Source organism: Saccopteryx bilineata, chromosome 3 (genome assembly GCF_036850765.1).
Source record: "Saccopteryx bilineata isolate mSacBil1 chromosome 3, mSacBil1_pri_phased_curated, whole genome shotgun sequence".
Lineage (NCBI taxonomy): Eukaryota > Metazoa > Chordata > Mammalia > Chiroptera > Emballonuridae > Saccopteryx > Saccopteryx bilineata.
The window spans coordinates 270,501,021-270,520,186 of record NC_089492.1 but is presented as its reverse complement, the minus strand read 5'-3'; the positions used below and the strand labels follow the sequence as shown (position 1 = coordinate 270,520,186).

Below are 19,166 nucleotides of genomic sequence, written 5' to 3'. Positions count from 1 at the left end.
CAGACACATGCTCACCCTCAGGCACACACACACACACACACACATATGCGCGCGCGCGCACACACACACTGTCCCACACACTCACGCACTCCCAGCACACATGCTCAGACACACTCCCCCGAGCAGGGCGCGAAGGCTGGTGGACAAGGGGGAGGCCTGGTACCATCCCAGGGGCCTGCCCCCCCGAAGTCCCCCTTCACAAAATAACAAAGCTAGACTAAACTCAGGGCTCCAGGGGACACACGCAGGACTCTGTGAGCTGTGCTTGGGGTGAGGGGTAAAGAAACCACGGCGGGGACAGGCGGCCTTAGATGATCCGGTTCTCCATGATGGCCAGCCGCTTACTCACAGCTTCCAGTGGACTCGGAGTTAAGGGAAGGCGCAGGTGGAGCAGAGCAGGGCAGTGACGGTGGGGCACCCGGACTCAGGACCCCCACTTCCGGTTTCCTGCAGCGTGCCCCCCTTCCAGGCCATCTTCAGTAGGAAGCAGGAAAGGAGGAGCCCACCCTGACCCCACCACATAAGAGGGCATGGCTCCCTCTCGTCTCCCCTCAGACCCTGGTCCCTGCCCTTGCCCCGGCCCCTGCCCCATCTCCTGCCCCCTGCCCCTCCCCTTCCCTGCATCGGCCTCTGGGAAAGGATATGTTTCCGGGTCAAGGCCTGCAGCAGCCCCTCCACTTTGGTCTGGAATTTCACAATGGATTCACAGTCACACGGATCTTCCTCTGGAGCAGACAGGAAGTACAGAAAGACAAGGGATGGTGAGCGGTTGCCAGGCAGGGAGGCAAGGCAGTCAATGCCCAGGGCCAGGGCTAGGGAGACTTGGGGCAGAGCTTTGTGGAATTCTTGAGACAGAGTTCCCAGCAGTGATGGAGGGAGAGCCCTGAATGTCTTCCTGATGCCCCCAAGCCCTGATAAAGAATGCCAAACACAGCATCGTTGCACTGAGCACCTAGTATGTGCAGGATACTGCTGTCGGAGCCTTTATATCATCTTGGTGACTCCTCACCCCAATCCTTTGGGTTTGAAGTCATTAATCCTATCATACAAATGAAAAACCCACAATGTGAACCAACTTGTTCATGGTCAACAGGGAGTTAGTTCAGAGCAGAAATGGAAGCACGGGCACATTTGGTTCTGGAGTCAGTACTCCACCACTGGGGACCAGCTGGCAAAGTCACCAGGCAGGATCGGGGAGATGGCAGATTCAAATCCCCGCTCCTTCAGTTATTAACAATTGTTCTACCCCTCTGGCCTTGGTTATTCTGTCTGTAAAGTGGTGATAAAAATATTCCTACCAAATAGAACTGAATGGTCTAATATCAGGAGTGCACTGAGGATGGTGTCATTCATGTAACAAGCATTCAATAAATATATGTTTACTAGTAAGAGTTAAACTGGTCAGTCCACCTCTTATTTCTGCCACCTCCTGGTGCCACCCAGCTCCTGCTTTCCCCACGCACGTCCAGCTCCAGGTTGGCTCCATGCCCCACCCCCCAAGCCCCACCTGCTCCTCCCATCCATGCCAACTCTGGCCTCACTCACCCACGCAGATCTTCTTCTGCAACTTCATGCCAATCTGGTTGATGGTCTTGAAGTCAGCCGTGTAGAAGTAGTGTTCTGCCACGGGCTCCGAGGCAATCTCCCTCAGCTCGTCCTCCACGGCGTTGCCCACACCGACGGCAAACATCTTAAAGCCTGCCAAGAGGGACAAAAACCAGTAAGCGTGGCAGTGGGGACAGGCAGCCACCGCTGAGCTTCTTGAAGGATGCCCAGGAAATCAACACCAGATACTTCCTGGTGGCAGCTTCTGGAATTGCAGGCACATTGCCTGGGGAAAAGATGGAAAAAATAAACTTTTATTGAGATTCTACTATTATATGTCAGACCTGTGCTGACTCCCTGTCCTGGGACCTTTGTAATCTCATTCAATTCTAATAAGCATCATCTAGTGACTATTATTATTTTCATTCACTAGGCAATAAAACTAAGGCTCGGGTTTGTCCCAAAGCGGGCTGCTTTGCAACAGTTGGTATGTTCTTGGGAATATTCAAATGGAAAAGTTCCAAGCCTCTCTTATGAAAGGACTATCAAAACAAGCCATTTACTTTTCTAGGGCCTCAGTTTTGTCAATCCTTCCTCATTCAAATTGAACCTGGGTCTAGGACACTAATCAGAAGAGATATTAAGATAAATTACGGTTGGGAGGTACCATGTACCCCTGGCCATCAGTGGTGTCCGGGGCCATCAGGAGGGAGCACCTACCAAGGTCCTTGGCCTTCTTGGCGGCATCATTGATGTAGTCCTGGCTCCGGCCGTCGGTGAAGACAATGCCCACCTTCTGGGCACCAGGCCTAGCCCCACTGGACACAGTAAAGGAATTGTCGATGAGGTACTTGAGGGCAGCCCCAGTCATGGTGCCTTTCTCCATGTAGGACATGTTTCGCACAGCTGCCTTGATGTCCTTCTTGGTGTGGAAGCGCCCCAGCGGGAACTCCTGGCGCACAGAGCTTGAGTACTGCACCAGCCCCACCTGGGCCAGCTTGTCTGACACGTCCAGCGTGTCCACGATCTGGTTGATGAACTTCTTCACCAGCTCGAAATTCTCCGGCCGCACACTCTTGGATCCATCGATGAGGAAGACCAGGTCAGTGGCCGAACTCCCACCACCACCACTGCAGACTGAGGAGTGTGAGAAGGCCAGGAGATGAGCTTACAGACAGTTATCTGTCTGACCACTGGCTGGGTACCCACCACACACCAAGCTCTGTATTCAGGGTCATTCCATCTTGTCCTCAGAACTCTCTCTGTAAAGCCAAAGTTTCTGGCCTGTTTTATAGCATTGAAAACTCACAGGGCTCAGAAGTAGTGGCACCAAGATTTGAACTCAAAACTATGTGACTCTTTTCACACTAAACCCCACCACCCATTGGGTTCTAAGAAGGAAATCAGAAGAGAATTTTTGGCCGCCGTCAAACTCTAGAAGGAATCTATCCCCTTTGCAAGTTGGTCCAGAGACAAAGTGTGGGAAGATTCAGACGGGCCGGGGAGTGGCCGAGGCCCCATCCCCTCCCTAGCCCACCTTCCTCAGGGCTGCCCGAGTCCAGCTCACTGACCATTGCAGGTCTTGCCGTCGCTGTTCAAGGTGAAGCCCTCGCGGCAGGCGCAGGTGTAGGAGCCCGGGGAGCTGATGCACACCTGCTCACAGTCATGGTCTCCCGTAGCACACAGGTCTGACACCACTGTGGGGACAAGAGGAGACTCAGAATCTCAGTCACAGGGCCTTGAATATCTCAGCTAGGATGGGCCCTCACACGCTCAGGGAAACTGAGGCCCCCAACTGGGCGGGGTCTAGGCCCCACATCCCCAGCCCAGCGCAGGAGTTACTGCACCAGGGCTGACATCCCTGAAGAAGGTGATAATACTGATGATAAAAAACTAAAACTTCCCGCCAAAAAGATAAAGACCCCACACGGGCAAGATCTTCTTTTGTTCTCTTTTGTTCACTGATGTATCCCAATTGTCTGGACAACACACGCAGCGAAGAACACAGCCTGCACAGAAGCTCAGCAAATATTTGTTCACCAGGTATTGAGAGCTATAACAGGCGGTATTTCATTGAATCCTCACAATAAGGTGCATGCTCTCCTTGGACCCATTTTACAAATGGGGAGAAGTCCTTACCTTGGCCCTGGCTCCGCCCCATCCTACTCGAGACCCGCTCACTCTGCTGGTCACATCCCAAAGACCGCCCACTGGCCAGCCTCGTCTCTTCCAAGGATTCTAAACCTTGTCCTGCTGAGTGCCCAAGCCTCTCGGACCCTCCCGCATCACAGAACACTTTGGCACTTAAAACCCTCGACATCCAAACACGCACAGCTTTTTTTTTAGTCCCTCTCTTCACGGATTCCAGCCCCTCCTTGGTCCCTACCAGGACCCTGCTACATAAAAGGGTTCTTGGCATCGCCTCTCCCCAACTTCCTTCAGCCGGGGCCAGGGACTCGCTCCCCTCCCGGGTCAGCCCGCGCCCCTAGTCCTGGTCCTTCCTCGCTCTGACCCACCCGGGTTCCATTTCCAACCTTTCCCCAAACACACTTATGCCCTGTCCCAGCTCCGGCCCCGCCCCCGCCTTGGCCCCGCCCCGTCCCGCCGCGCACAGCAGAAGGCCTCCTGGAACTTCTTGGACAGCTTCTCGATGACGTTGTAGCTCTCCACGTAGTCGACATGCTCCTCCTGCGGCTCGCTGGCGATCTGGCGCAACGTGGCTTTGTCCACGCGGCCCACGCCAATGGCGAAAAGCTCGATGCCGCTGGCCCGGGCCCGTGCAGATACGTCCCGCACGCTGTCCTGGGGCCTGCCATCTGTCACCACGATGACCACCTGCGATACACGGGGACACGTGTGAGGAGCGGCCCCTACTCACCGCGCAAGGCTGGACTGGGCGCTTGACCCTCCCGTAAACCCCAGGACCTAGGTAGTTGGTTGCAGGTGGATCCGATTCCCCACCAGGGTTCTGCCCCAGGAAAGAAAACAAGGCTAGAGGAAAAGACAGGTTTGGCACAAGGCTGAGGTGTTCTCCCTTCTGACTAGGGCTTCTGAGTGTCTCGGGCATCAGGCAGGCAGAGATCAGGACGTCTTCCCCCGCCCAGACTGGAGAAGCCAGTGTGGCCAACTTCGTGCAGTTTTACATTTTGGCCAGCAGAGGGCAACAGAGGGAAGGAGTCATTCCTACCTAGATGCCCAACAAACAAAAGAAGGATGCCACCTTTTCGCCCTGAGTTCCCAGATGCTACCTGTCCTTTCCACAGAGGAAAAGACTGTCTGCTGTCTTCTCATAAGCCTTCTCCGTTCTACAACCTGGAAACGGAGACAGAAGCGGACCCTAGCGCTGAGTCTGGCCCTCATCACCCCCTTCCTCTCTGAGCCTGTCCCAAAGCTGGGTCCTCACAGCTCTGCCAGAGTCTGGGGCTGGGCATCCAGCACCCTTGGCTGCTTCTCTGTTTCTGGTCTGGATCTACTTCTGATTCTTGGGTCCCCAGCCGTGGCCGGGTGCCCAACCCTGGTTTTGGGTCCTGGAGTACAGTGGTTCAGACAGGTCTGGGTTAGAAATGCAGCCCCACAAGTTACAGCTCACCTTCCAGCCTCCGTTTCATCGTCGGAGAGTGTGGTCATTCCAGGTGAAATGACTCAGAGTAAGAATCCAGAAAGGGGGTCTAGTATCGTTGCCCTAGGTCCCCTGGGGAGTGAACTTGCACAATGTCTTCCCTCCTCACTGCCACATGCATTCCTCGAAGGCCCGCTGTCTCCTTGAGTCCTTAGTTCCGCCCTTCAACCCAGTTGTGGGACTTCCTACGCACCTTATAGGATTCCCCACAGGTGAGTTCCAGGATGAACACCTAATACCTGACTCCGGCTCCCCAGACCTCTGTCTCTGTCTCAGGTAATAGGGGAACTCTCCTCACTTGCCCACCCCAGACCACTGGCCTGAGCTGGGGTGAAACGGTTAACTCTGGAGATGTGACAACTCCAGATGTCACCATCATCCCCTTCACCTCTCTCCATTTGGATTCCCTGGGGCCACCACATCCTCCCAGTCACCTTATGTTGGAACTTGTAAGTGGCCACCACACAATAAGACCAACAGGATATCCAGTGCATCATTTCTTTGAGGGCCGTAATGGCTGGGGTTCTGTGCTATTGTCTGTGAACACTTCTACCACTTAATAGCCAGGCAAGCTGCTCCAGCTCCCAGTGCCTCAGATTTCTCACCTATAAACCGGAGACACCAGCTCTGGGCAGGACTGTATTCACTCAACACCCATGTCTCAGTCCTGTGCTGCGTGCCAGAGAGCAGGGTGGAGAGGGGGTGAGAAAGAGTGCCTCCCTGGGCTGGGGCCCTGGGCAGGTAAATGGCGAGTCCCCAGTCCAACAAGGGTGGTGATGGGGAGGTGCAGGGGCCAGCACGAGGACCAGTGAGGGAAAGGACACCTGACTGGACCCACAGGCTCTGGGCTGATTCCTCAGAAATTACAGTGAGTACAAGGTCTGTGAAAACACAGCACTCTGCCTGGAGCCCTCGCTGACTGTGAGACCTGGGGAACGTTGCCTCGTTTTTATAAGCCCCTGCTCCCTAAGGCTTATTAAATGAAAAACTAGCTAACGCTTATGTGGGGCTCATTAGGTGCCAGGTGCTGTTCTGAGCCCTTTGCTCAGGAACTCATTTATTTAGTCCTCCTCAGAGCCCCTGGAGAAGGTGTTATGTTACTCCCATTATATAGGTGGGGAAACTGAGTCACATGAGATGAAGTAACTTGCTCAGCGGCTAGTATGGTGGAGCGGGGGGGGGGGGTTGAATCCAGTCAGGCTGGTAGCAGTGTCCACACCCTGAACCAGCATGTAAGCGTCTGAATTGTCTCATTCTGTCTTTGAGGAGCACAGACCAGCTGGGAAGCCAAGGTCAACTAAACTGAAATAAATACTCAAGTGCTCACCTGGGGTCAGAAGGGTGAGGACAGATGGGTGCGGCTGTGCCACTTCTCTTAGCTGGGTCTGCTTCCCAACTGTAAATGGCCACCTCGTGGTGTGTTGGGAGAATTCAAGTGTAGGCAGGCAAAGCTCTCAGCACCCAGTGGGAGCCTGCTAACAGCAGGACCCCAGCGGGGCAGGGGAGGGGGCACATACCTTGCTGATGTCGGGGGCCCTGGCACGACCGCCCTCGGCATCACTGAAGGCCTTGGTGATGGCGAACTGGATGGCCAGACCGGTCATGGTGCCCGTGGACAGCGGCCGGATGCGGCGCACGGCCTGCAGCAGCGCGGCCTTGGAGAGGTAGGCCCGCAGCGGGAACTCCTGCTTCACCGAGCTGGCGTAGTTGACCACGCCCACCCGGGTGGCATTGGGCCCCACATTTAGCGACTCGATGACCTGGGACAGGAACACCTTCACCTTCTCAAACTCCACGGGCCGAACGCTGCGTGAGCTATCGACGACAAACACCAGGTCTGTGGGCCGGGTCCGACAGAGGTGCCCTGGGGGAAGAAGTAGGGAGACAGCAAAGATCAGCGGAGGGAGGTCAGGAGGCTGGACCGAGAGCTCCAGGCAGAGGAGCAGCGCACCAGGGGCTGCTTACATCCAGACCGGAGGCCTCAGGCCTGGACTTGAGCCTTTGCTAGCATGTGGGCACTCAACCTAGCAACTTGCTAAAGGCCTCCCAGCTCAGCTCCTGGGAAAGAGAGGTTCAAATTCTGGCCTTGGGTAACATGTCACCTCACTGAGCCTCAGTTTCCTCGTCTGTACCACGAGCTGGTGATCCCTTCCTTACAGAATCCTTTGAGGACAAGCAAAGTGCACACAGGGTGCCAGCTCAGGGCTGGGCGTGCAGTGAGTGGTATTCAGGTTCAGCAAAGGCAAGGGCGGCCTGTAAAACCCACTTTCAGGGTTGAGTCCTGAGCGGCTCCACAAACAAGGGGCCGCTGTTTCTCCGAGCTGGGCAGCAGGGCACTGAAGGCGGACGCAGCCTTGCGGCCCAGCACAGTGCCTGTCAACATGCCCTCTTTCATCCGAACATCAAAATAAATCACTAAAGTGGACCCAGATTCCCTCAGCCGGTGAGGCCTGCTGTCTGGTGCCTAAGGGCAGGAAAAAGGGGCAGAAACTTCTCCTAACCACCTTGGCAGCCTGGCCAAGTGGTCCCCCAAGACACACCCCCAAGGAAAGGTGTCTTTCCAGACACCCTGGGAGGCGGCACCATGTGCCAGGAAGTGCTTGGAGCTGGAGTGAGGTAGACGAGGTTCAAATCGCAGCTCCGCCACTTGGTGGCCCTGGGCAGGTCATCGCATTTTTAGGAGCTGCCGTTTCATCTGTTCAGTGAGGAGAAAGGCGACTGCTTGATGAAGTCACTGGCCTGCACCGGCAGCCAGCAGGGCTCAGGGCACAGGCTGCGTCTGAGCTGAGTCTGAGCTGAGCACAGCCTCTCCCAAATAAGGATGCAGGAAGGTTTAGGAATGGGAGCATGTGCTTGGCTGTCCCAGCTCCCAGCCACTGTACCCTAAACCCAGGCATCAGAGCTCTTCAAGGGACCTTAAACATGGCCTTGCAGCTGCTCCCTAATCCCCGGTAGCTAAGGGCACAAAAAATGGGTAAACTGAGGTCCATAGAGGGAGAGAAAAATGGACAGAACAAAGCAGCAGATCAAAAGCCAGGAGGCTCTGGGCTCTCTCACTGTGTGGTCTTAAGTCCTCCCCTCTCCAGCCTCAGTTTCCCCACCTGTAGAGGAAGAGTTGGGCACCCAAGGCGGAAGCTCCGAGAGTGGCGCAGCGTGTAGGGAGCCCAACCCAGGATGTACTCAAAGGGCTGTGGACAGACATGGAGTCTGCCCCTCCCCCCACCCGGCCAGAGCGACACTCATCACAGAGTGGTGAGCTCAGCGCGAGGCTTGGTGCAGCTCCAGACCTCAGCAGCTCTCTGTGTAGTGTCTGCCCTCAGTGGCCCAAGAGACAGCGGTCCCTGCAGCATGCATGGTCCCCGAAGGCAGCCTGGGCGCTGAGAAACCCCAGGAAAGATACTGGGGCTCCAGAGAGAAGCTCATACACGTCCCCTGACAGAACGGACTGAGGGTCACCCCAGCCCTGGCCCTGATAAGCGTCACCATCTCTGTCTGCCCCTGGGCTAGCCTGCTGGCCACCCTGCCTCCCTGCCGCTCTCCTCATCTTGGATCCCATGTCATCTCTGCCCGTCTCGGTGCCCAGTTCCCCAACCTGTTGGTCAGGGGCCACTCGTCCAGTGTCCCCCCACTTCATTTAGGCCCCCTCACCTCTGGGCTGGGGGGCAAGGCCAAGTGTGCGTGGGGCCAGGAGCAGCAGCAGCGCACCGCAGAGCACGAGGCTGGCACCGGAGATGACCGTCATGGTCCTAGGAGCGCGGGCAGCGGCCGGCACCGTTGTGGAGGCCAGTAGGCTCCTGGTCTTATCAACCTTGCTGCCCAGCCTCCCAGCCAGGAGGCCCTGCCCTGCCCCTTGCCTCCTTGGGGGGTGGGGCCCAGCTAAATGGAGGTGTGTGTGTGTGTGTGTGTGTGTGTGTGTGTGTGTGTGTGTGTGTGTTCCCCCCTCCAGAGAGGGAAGGGAGGGAGCTGGGAAAGGGAGTAAGCTGCCCGGCCTGGGCTGGAGAGGCCCCTCCAACCACAAGGGCTCCTTTGCCTCCAGAAGCAACCAGAGCTGCAGCTGCAATTCAGGAAATCTCAGGTGGGTGGAGGGTGTCTCCTCCAGGAGCTGGAGCCCACACTGACCTGAAGCTATGAATCTACGGCCAGGGAAACCCTACGGCCAGGGAAACCCTACGGCCAGGGAAACCCTACGGCCAGGGAAACCCTACGGCCAGGGAAACCCTACGGCCAGGGAAACCCTACGGCCAGGGAAACCTGAGTTCCACGGCTTCATGCCCCAGCCCTGCCCCGCACCCTCATCTCACACCCAGGTTCTTCTCTTCCCTGCAATTTCACACACACCCCGGATTTTCTCATTGATCACACTTCCCCTTCTCCAGCCTCGACTAGCCCTGCCTCTCCGCGTAAAGCCCTGCTCTCCAGCTACACCTGGGTTCTCAGAGTTCTCGTCCAAGTCTGTGCACGTGCAGGGCAATCTGCCCAGAATGCCAGTCCTCTCGCTCACTCTGCCAAACAGAATCTTTCAAGATCATAATGGGGGTAACATGTGCATTAGTACTTGGTATGTGCAAGGCGGTAGAGAAGACAGCTAAGAGCCCAGACCTGGAGCCAGGTTAGCTGGAGTTGCTGGGTACTGCCCGTGTGACTGTGGGCAAGGTACCTCGCCTCTCTGTGCCTCCAGCTCTTCATCCGGAAGTGGATGCTAACGGTGCCTCCCTCCTAGAGTTCATTAGAGGAGCAGAGTTATATGAACTATCTCATTTAATTCTCTTGACAACTCTGTGAGGCAGCTCCTATTATTACTATCATTTCCCAGATGAGGAACTGGAGAAAAAAGAGAGAGATAGAGAGAGAGAGATGGAGTAAGTAACTTGTCCAAAATCACACAGCTAAGAAGCGTCATTGCCCCAGGATAGAGCCCCAGGCCGATGCTCTCAGCCACCCAGCTTGCTCAGGTGCAGCCTGGCCGGGGCGCCTTCTCTGTGCCCACCTCTTCCCCACTCCCCTGGGTTAGGCCCCTCCCTGGGCTTCAGGGCATTGTGGGTCTCAGCCCTGAGTGGGTGAGAATCTGACTGATTCACCTCTGCGTCCAGGCCTAGCCCAGGGTCCGCAGGAGAAGGCATAAATAAAGACTTGTAAATAAAGAAATATAACCAGGAATGGTCCTGGCCATTGATGCTAGGTCCAATAGTTGATGGGATGAAGCAAAAGGAGCCTGGGCTTGGCCACCTGAGAGACCCAGATTCAAATCCACTTCTGCTGTTGACTGGCTGTGTGCCCCGGGGCTGGTAACTTAACCTCTCTGAGCCTTGGCTTGTTATCATGCAGTGGGGAATGGCAGTACTTAGCCTGCCCACCTCACTGGGACCATGGAAGGAGGCAATGAGAGGACAGAAGTCGGTGGGGGGGGGGGGTCAAAGAATTATCATCTTCCCAGGGAGCAGAATCATTACCGCTTAAGACCTGTGCACCGCACTCTATGCAAATTGCACCTTAATAAAAGGAAATGTACAGGCATTTTCTTTAAAATGATTGCCGAGCACAGCTGAAACAACCGACAGTCTCGCCACCTTCAGCAATCACGGCAGAGTCGCTCACTCTATCGCCACACTCCTTTGTTCTCCTGACAAGCCTGCGATGCCTGCAGATCCAAGTACATTAGCCCATTTGTCAGATGAGGAAGCCGAGGCCCAGAGAAGTTCATGACTTGCCTGAAGCAAGTCTCCATTCCCTTTGCCCCAGTTTTAGAGAATAAAGAAGTTAAAAGCATTTCCCTCCCACTCTCCTCATTTAAGTTTTATTTACTCATGTAATTCACAGCTCTCCCCAATTCCCAAAACCAGGAGGCTGCTAGTTTCTTTCCTCTCTGCAACTTCTACATAGTTCTCCAGAGGCACTGCAGACATGAGGACTGTGGTACTTATCCCTTCTGCAAATTGTGCTATACACGGGTTACCTGCCTTCCCCAAGTGTGTCAGCTCCTCCCGGCAGGGCTCTTGCCTGTCTCAGTCACTACTGAATCTCGGGGACTTAGCATGGTGCTTGGAACGGGGTATCTGGTGTGCAGATGAAGAAATGAGTTAAAAGAAGGGACTGATGTCAAAAGCTCAGACCGGAGTCAGCAATGGTGACCGACAATGACAGAGGCAGTGTGCTCGCCCAGGCCCCCCCCCCTGCTGAAGGTGGACGAGGAGAACGTGAGCCCGAGTCCCCTCACCCACCGCCCCCTCTCCCCAGTGGACAGGGCTGTGTCCAAAGCTCAGGGTACAAAGCTCTCTTGGCCAGGGCAGCAGCTGGGCCCATGAAACAGCTCTTTCAGCTCCAGCTCTGAATGGCAGTTCTATGGACTCCTCAGAGGAACACAGGCGCCTTTTCTGGGTCACTTCTCTGCTCATTAGCAGAGCCACAGAAATATGCTATAGGTCAGTTTTCAGGAACAGAGATGGATTCCCCCAAAAATGGGGCAGCTCTAATTTCACATTCCTTAGCAAGAGCAAGGGCTCGAAGGGAAGGAGACCTGGAAGTTCAGCGTATACATTAAGGAAAGAAAATAAATATTTGTGTTTTGAAAATGTGAAACATTCTCCCCAGGAATCAAAATTGGGAACAGTGTGTCTGGTATTGGCCAGAGGGAAAAAAACGCGCGAAGGGGCCTTCCTCCGGGCGGCCCCGCAGTCAGAGGGGCTCCCGCCGCTCCCGCTCCTTGTTTTCACACACCTCGGGTTTCCAGAAACTTAAAGCCTTTAGTGTTTTATCCCAGAGAGAGCATTTGTGATCGAGAGGCCCCTGCTCAGTGGCAAGCGCACAGGACACCCCCAGCCCTTCTCCTTCCCGGTCCCAAGTCTCGGTTTCCTTCCAAAAGAGCAAACCCGGTTATCCCGAGCTCCTACGACAAGAGATGCAGCCTGGTCTAGGGCAGCATGTCCCCTTTGTTCTTCATCCACCATCCTCACAGTTTGCCTGGATCGACATACACCTTTTCCTTTATTCATTTCATCTTTCTCTTTAACTCTCAATTCACTTATTTGTTGGGGGGGAAAAAAAAAAGAAGAAGAAGTCTCCTCCTCCCAAGAAATAACAGCCATGAAATCACTGATTTGATATAGTTTATATATTTATTCCAATGAGCCTTTAAATAAATTTGAAACAAATTAAATTTAACTTTTTCGTCCACGTAGGCCCCAGAACCAGCTAGTGCCCTGCAAGCGGAGTGCAGGCTAGCCTTGAAGGAATCCTAGGAAGCGAAACGAGCTCGGGATCACACAGAGCTGGGTGTGAGCCGGGCACCTGCCCCTGTGCCGACTTCAGGCGGCTGCCCTCACTTTTCTGCTGTTGGGCTTCATGTCCGTAGCTGGGATCTGGAGAGCAGGGCCGCAGTGTGGTTGAGAAGAAGGTGTGTTGAAGGCTGCACCAGCGCAGCGTTCACCAGGCCTCCTGTCTCAGTCAGGACGGACCCAGCTACGCTGCGGTCACAACAAGCCCTCCGGTCACCATGGCTTTAACACAAGGGCGCATTTCTATCCCGTGACACTGGCTGGTGCTGGGCGGGCGCCTCCCCGCGCTGGCCCTCAGGGCTGCCTCCATCTTGCTGTCCCACCATGTCCTTCGTCTCCAGCCACATGGACAGGAGAGAGGCCACAAGTGTCTCTCTTAACTGCCTCAAATGAGGAGTATGTGTCACCTGACTCTGCCTGGAAGTCGAGGGATGGACGTGGGAACTTAGTGAGCAGTGACCCTGACCAATGAAGAAGGCCTCTGTGGACACTATTTACCTCTCCATGAAAACTCAAACTTGGCTGGGCATGTGGCACTTCTCAAGCCCCCCAGGCCCCCGCCAGCCCCTCTGCCTCTCCTCCTCTGTCACCCTCTCCTCCTCTGTCACCCTCTCCTCTGTCAGAGTGAGTCACAGTGTCCTCGATTTTAGCACAGAATTGCTTTCATTGCAGCAGATTTTATTTCAGATTTTGCTGACTGGTTTCAGTGACTCTCTCTCCAGGGGACTGAGAGCCTCGAAGGCTGAGACTCTGCCTCCCGCCCAGCCACTGTCAGAGTTTGCGCTCAGTAAATGGTGGCTTGTTTTGGGGGTTTTTTTTTGGAGGGAGGGAACATAAAATCTTGAATCTCGGGCTCTGAAGGAAACTCAGACACCACCGAGTCAGTTTACCCAGCTTGCCGCCATCGAACTCACCCCGGGAGATGGTTAAAAACACAGGGTCCACCAGGCTGGCTGCCTTGTTGTGTCTGGAGGGTCGGCCCAGAGCCCTGGGGGCCACTGTCAGAGGTACCGTGGGGAAGGGCGCCCACTGTCAATCAGGCTGAGAGGGAATAAGCCTGCAGAGGGAGGGTTAGGAAGAAGAGCCAACCCAGTGGGTCCCCCTGCCCAGGCCTTTGGCCCACCTCTGGGTTCAGCCCCAGCTGCAGCAGGCAATCCCCATGAAACAGACAGGAGCAAGGCTGCCTGGGCATTTCAAGTCTGGAAGGCAGCCCTCAACCAGCAGGGGGTGGCGTTGTGAACAAATACCTCAGCTTCCCAGTGCCCCCTGCTGGACAGTCCTGAGATGCGCTCCTCACTGTCCTGGTCCCTCGGAGGGTCCCCAACAGGAATGAGCCCCAGTCACCCACAGAGGTGAACTGTGGCATTTTTTGTTGGTTTTCACCCCTCCCCTGCCTCCCCTCCTCTCTCTGTATTTCCGGGGCACTCTCCCAAGTAGATGACCTGCACCCAAGTCCATGTCTCAGGATCTGCTTTGGAGGAATTTCCACGAAGCTAAGGCAAAGCGTTCTCAAGTGTGGGAGTCCAAGGCGCGGCCATGTTTGGTTGGGGTGCCCCTAGAAGAGAGCAGCCCTGACAGGTGGGCAGATAAGAGGAAGGAAGGGAGGTGTCTGCAGGGACCCTCGGGCCAGCTGGGATCTGCAGGGCCCCAGCAGAATAAGCATCCTCATCTAGACGCACTTCCAAGTTACTCTCTGTTTTATAATTCCTTCAGTTACCTCCAACCTGGTAATAGGTTTGGTTAAGGTTTTTCAAAAGAACATGCAGGTTCTCAGGCCTCATCTCAGACCCAGCAAATCTCTATTTCTAAGCTCTCCAGATAGTTCTGCTGTAACTAAACCACCAATCTCATCCAACCTCCCAAACGAAATGTAAATTCCCTCTGTCTCTGGAACACCTCTTACAGAGGGAGCTTGCTATCCCTCAAAGTGTTCCATCCGCTCTGAAGTGAGCACATCTGCTGGTGTACCATGTTCAGTGAACTGAAGGTCATAGTCACGCCTCCACTGAGCTGATACCTCCCCCCTGAAAACATCCTTATTTCTTACAAACACTCTTTTTTTTTTTTTTTTTTTTTTAAAGAAACAGAGAGAGTCAGAGAGAGGGATAGATAGGGACAGACAGACAGGAACAGAGAGAGATGAGAAGCATCAATCATTAGTTTTTCGTTGCGACACCTTAGTTGTTCATTGATTGCTTTCTCATATGTGCCTTGACTGTGGGCCGTCAGCAGACCAAGTAACCCCTTGCTCAAGCCAGCGACCTTGGGTCCAAGCTGGTGAGCTTTGCTCAAACCAGATGAGCCCACACTCAAGCTGGCAACCTCGGGGTCTCGAACCTGGGTCTCCACATCCCAGTCTGTCACTCTATCCACTGTGCCACTGCCTGGTCAGGCACAAACATCTTTTTTAACACGTAGATTTCAGCCCCTTAGCATCCTAGTGCCAGCTCCCAGTGGCAGTTCAACTTGTCTCTTTCCCACTTGCAGAGAGTTGTGCTCTGGATTTAATATAACCCTCCAGCTAGCAGAACAGAATACAGTTCCTCTCACATTTTTCAACGTACCTAACCTCTATCTGTGCTGCCTGAAATCCCTGCCGTTTCCCCTCAGCCTCAATACAGCCTCTGGAGACCCGAAAAGAGCACATGAAGATACGTGAACAGTGTTCAGCTCGCCTGTTTCATTCTTCAAGTCCAAAACTCTGGGTCTACATGGGCCAAGATTTCAAACACTCAGTTTTATTGCTATTGCTGCCACTTAGACGGTTAAGGGGGGAAATAAATAAAATTTCCCCCAAATCAGGAAGAGGTGGTGCTTCCATTTTATTTTGCTAAGTAACAAATGACCACAAACTTAGAAGCTTAAAACAGCACAAATGCGTTGCGTCACAGTTCCTGTGGGTCAGAAGTCTGGGCGCGACTGAGCTGGGCTCTCTGCTCAGTGCCCACAGGCTGAAATCATGACATCAGCTGGGCTGCACTTTTCCTGGAACTCAGGGTCCTCTTCCAAGCTCACACAGTGGTTGGCAGAATTGAGTTCTTTGCAGATGTCAGATTAACCCCCCCAGACACACACCCATCCTCTTGCTGGCTGTTAACTGGGGGCCACTCTCAGTTCCTGGAGGCCACCCACAGTTCCTTGCCATGTGGTCTCCTCCAAGCCCTCCTCATGCTTCAGATCTCCCCTATGCCGAGTCCCCCTCTTCAGGAGGAGCCCAGACCCTTCTCAGGGACCACTGATTAGGTCAGGCTCACCCAAGATAATCTCCCCATTCTTAATTAACTGTGCCATGTAATATAACCTAATCCCAAGAGTGACTATCAGATTCACAGGCTCCAACTCACATTCAAGAAGAAAGAGCTAGGCCCTGGCTGGTTGGCTCACCGGTAGAGCGTCGGCCTGGAGTGTGGGGGACCCGGGTTCGATTCCCGGCCAGGGCACATAGGAGAAGCGCCCATTTGCTTCTCCACCCTCCTCTCCTTCCTCTCTGTCTCTCTCTTCCCCTCCCACAGCCAAGGCTCCATTGGAGCAAAGATGGCCCGGGCGCTGGGGATGGCTCCTTGGCCTCTGCCCCAGGCGCTAGAGTGGCTCTGGTGGCGGCAGAGCGACGCCCCGGAGGGGCAGAGCATCGCCCCCTGGTGGGCGTGCCAGGTGGATTCCGGTCGGGCGCATGCGGGAGTCTGTCTGACTGTCTCTCCCCGTTTCCAGCTTAAGAAAAATACCAAAAAAAAAAAAAAAAAGAAGAAGAAGAAGAAAGAGCTATATAAGGTCGTAGGTCATTGGAAGGCATCTTAGAATTCTGTCTACCTCAAGCGGTATGTTTGGGCATAGAACAAAGGAGGGAGGGAGGAAGGCAGGGCAGGACAAGGAAATACAGCACTTTTCAGTTTGGGGTTTGCTTCAAGGTCAGTCCAGGAAGGACTAGGTGCTAACTAACATACCGAACTACTGCCTGCTGGTTACTCTTGTCTCCTTTCCCTCTGGGGAGCCTCCAGCGATGAAGGCTGGTGGGAAAGCGCCCGGTGGAGTCCGTTGACCTGAAAACAAGGCCTGGCCCTATGATGCACGCACGGAGTGACTACAGGCAACCAAGAAATGTTAGAGGATCACGGGCGCTTCACCGAAAGTCTTCATGGGGCTGTCCAACCCCAGGAACACAAAACTCTTTCCTTCCCACACTCCTGGCAGCTTCTTCGTTCCTTCATTGTCCCACCTGAAGTGCTTTAGAATAAGCACCTTCCTTTCTCCCCAAGCCCTCTACGAGGATCCAGCTCTCCGAAGCGGGGTTCCCAGCCTGGAGCCACCCTGTGTCACGTGGCTGTGTCTCCAGGCCCTTGCCCAGGCTGTCTCTCTGCCTGGATTGTGCCCCCAGCAGGTAGAGCAGAAGAAGCTGTAAGGACAGTGTCCTGCTTGACGCCTGGGCCCCTGAGATGGCAGCAAAACTGTTTACCAGATGGACTATTTGTTTAGGGCTGTGGCTCTCTCGCGCTGGCTGCTCCCTGCCAAGCCCACTGCCCGTCGGACGCTCTTGGTAGCTAATTAGGCAGGCTTCCTCAGGAGTCCCAGGAGAGGGACTAGCATCTGAGCACTGGCTCCCAGAAAACCCATCTGGGCAGGTGGTGGGCGGGGTCCTGTGGCCACAGAGACCCACAATAGCTGCTTCTTAAATGCCAACCAGAAACCCTAGGTGAGCCCAAGGGTGGGTCCTCCCCAACTTCCTTTAACCTGACACTTAACACTATTTCATTGCACACTGGAGACATTGAATCTCTAGTCTCCCCAACAGTCAGCAGAGAGCCCGTGAAAGTGGAGAACTTGCCCATAAGCACAGGGCAAGGTTTCCTCATCTGTGAAGTGGGTACACACCCCACTGCCCAGGCTGTTGCTGTGTCCTGGGCTGCCCATCCAGTACCGGGCCCCTTCGGCCACAGCCCCCATGTATGAGGTCCCTCGTGTGGTTCATCGCACCTCACACGTGCTGTCTTGGTCTCAGACTCTGCAAGTGGTCAGGCAGGCTGGAAGCCAGAGGCTGGACAGGGCAAGAACTCATGAACTTTCATCTGAGGGCATGTCAGCATGGAGTTCAGCTGATGTGTTAATATTTCCATGAGCCTTGGTGACATCACTCCCATGTGACCACAAATGACACATCCCTTCTCCCTCCTTCCTCATTCTCGTGAACCTATTGACATGGCTGCCCCCAAGCATTCCTATTATGTGTCCCCCAAAGTGGCTCAAATGTAAACAAAACTCGACGTATCTTCTCTTGTTGCCCAGCCTGTGTCCCTAGCTCAGTGGTGGCCTGCATCACCCCAAATGCTTTCCAAACCTGGCCACCAGCCTTGACCCTCCTCTTCTTCACTTCTATGTCCGGGTCCTACAGGCCCTGCTTCCCAAATGCCTCTTAAACTTACCTAGCCCCACAGCCACTGCCTGGTTCATGTCCCCAGCATTCCTCCCCTGGGCCACCTCCCCATCAGCCTCCTGTCTGGGCCCTGCACCCACCCACAACAGACCCCCGTCTTCCATCACAAGCCCTTGAGCCAGGCCTGTCCTCCGCGCCAGGCAGACAGCAATGAGGATGCCTCTGCCCCGTCTTCAAGGGACGTTCCAAGGTTCTAAAGTCAGAACATCACTCTGCTCGCCTTTGAGGTGGATGGCGCGGGGCAGGAAGGAGGGACCAGAGGGACGAGCTCAGGCTCTAGTCAGGCCTATTGGAGTCAAACCCCGGCTCTGCCCCTCAACCGACGGTGGCTTGGGGCAAGTGGCCTGCCCACTGAGCCTGAGGAATGATCATCGCCCAACACCAGCCGTTGTGGGGCCCGTGGGAGAGTGACAGAGATGGACACACTGACGGGTCCCCAGTCACGGGACCATTCCTGCCACCATCACAGCCCCAAGCACAGAGCTGCCACTGCGTGGCAGCCCGGTTTGGATTGTGCAGGCTCTCCTCCTCCCCAAGAGACAGCTGTCCGGGTGGCCCTCACCTGCCCAGCCTCACAGTCCCCTCTTTCCCGGGGCCAGCCCCTTTCAGGGCTTCTAGCTCAAACAAGCCCTCTCAGTGGGTCCAAACCCGGCCTCGTCAAAGGACCCCTGTGTGAGCCTCAAACAGGGCATTGACTGGGCCGTGGCGAGAGCTGCCCAGCGGATCGCGGGCTGGCTTGGCTTGGCTGGTCCACGCGACTTCCCCAAACCCAACTATTTCCTGTTCCTTGGGCCGGCCCCCTCCCAGCCGCCTGGCCGCAGGGCACAATCCCACTATACATCGCAGCCTATTTCTTGGCTTCAGGCCAGGGATGGGGGTGGGGGCATCACTTCGGCTGTTCCTCTGGACACAAAGCCATGTCCCCTTAGTGTCCTCTTGATGAGGGTGCGGGGCTGGAGACGAGGGCAGTCTCCTCCTCTGATAACCTCTGTCCCTAGTCCCCATTTATGGGGGCCTGGGGGGGTTCTCCATACGGACCTGCACAGGAAGCAAGAGCTCACTCGGGCCTGGACCCCAGACCCTCTTAACAGCCTCCACTTGGAGTAGGAAAAAAGCCCTTGGTCTAATCCCTGACCGCTGTGTGGCCTCAGAAAAGTCATTTGACGTCTCTGAGTCTTGATGCCCTCATGTGTAGATGGGAACTTGCTGTCCATCTCTGTCACAGCCTCGCTCGCTTTATCAGATCCTTGGGGGTCTGATAAAGAACAGATGAAACCCGTGAAGAAATCTGCTACCCCCAAGAAAA

General features: G+C 55.0%; 1 protein-coding gene across 1 annotated transcript; it reads right to left on the bottom strand.

Moving 5' to 3' along the window:
• Positions 1-307: 307 nt before the first annotated feature.
• On the bottom strand, positions 308-8,935 carry MATN1 (matrilin 1). The gene is made up of 8 exons (XM_066266567.1): positions 8,813-8,935; positions 6,682-7,028; positions 4,158-4,380; positions 3,117-3,242; positions 2,266-2,682; positions 1,546-1,698; positions 623-725; positions 308-362 (listed from the first exon to the last, which is right to left on the bottom strand). The coding sequence occupies exons 1-8, from the start codon at positions 8,904-8,906 to the stop codon at positions 308-310; spliced, it is 1,518 nt and encodes a 505-aa protein (XP_066122664.1). The 5' UTR covers positions 8,907-8,935.
• Positions 8,936-19,166: the final 10,231 nt, after the last annotated feature.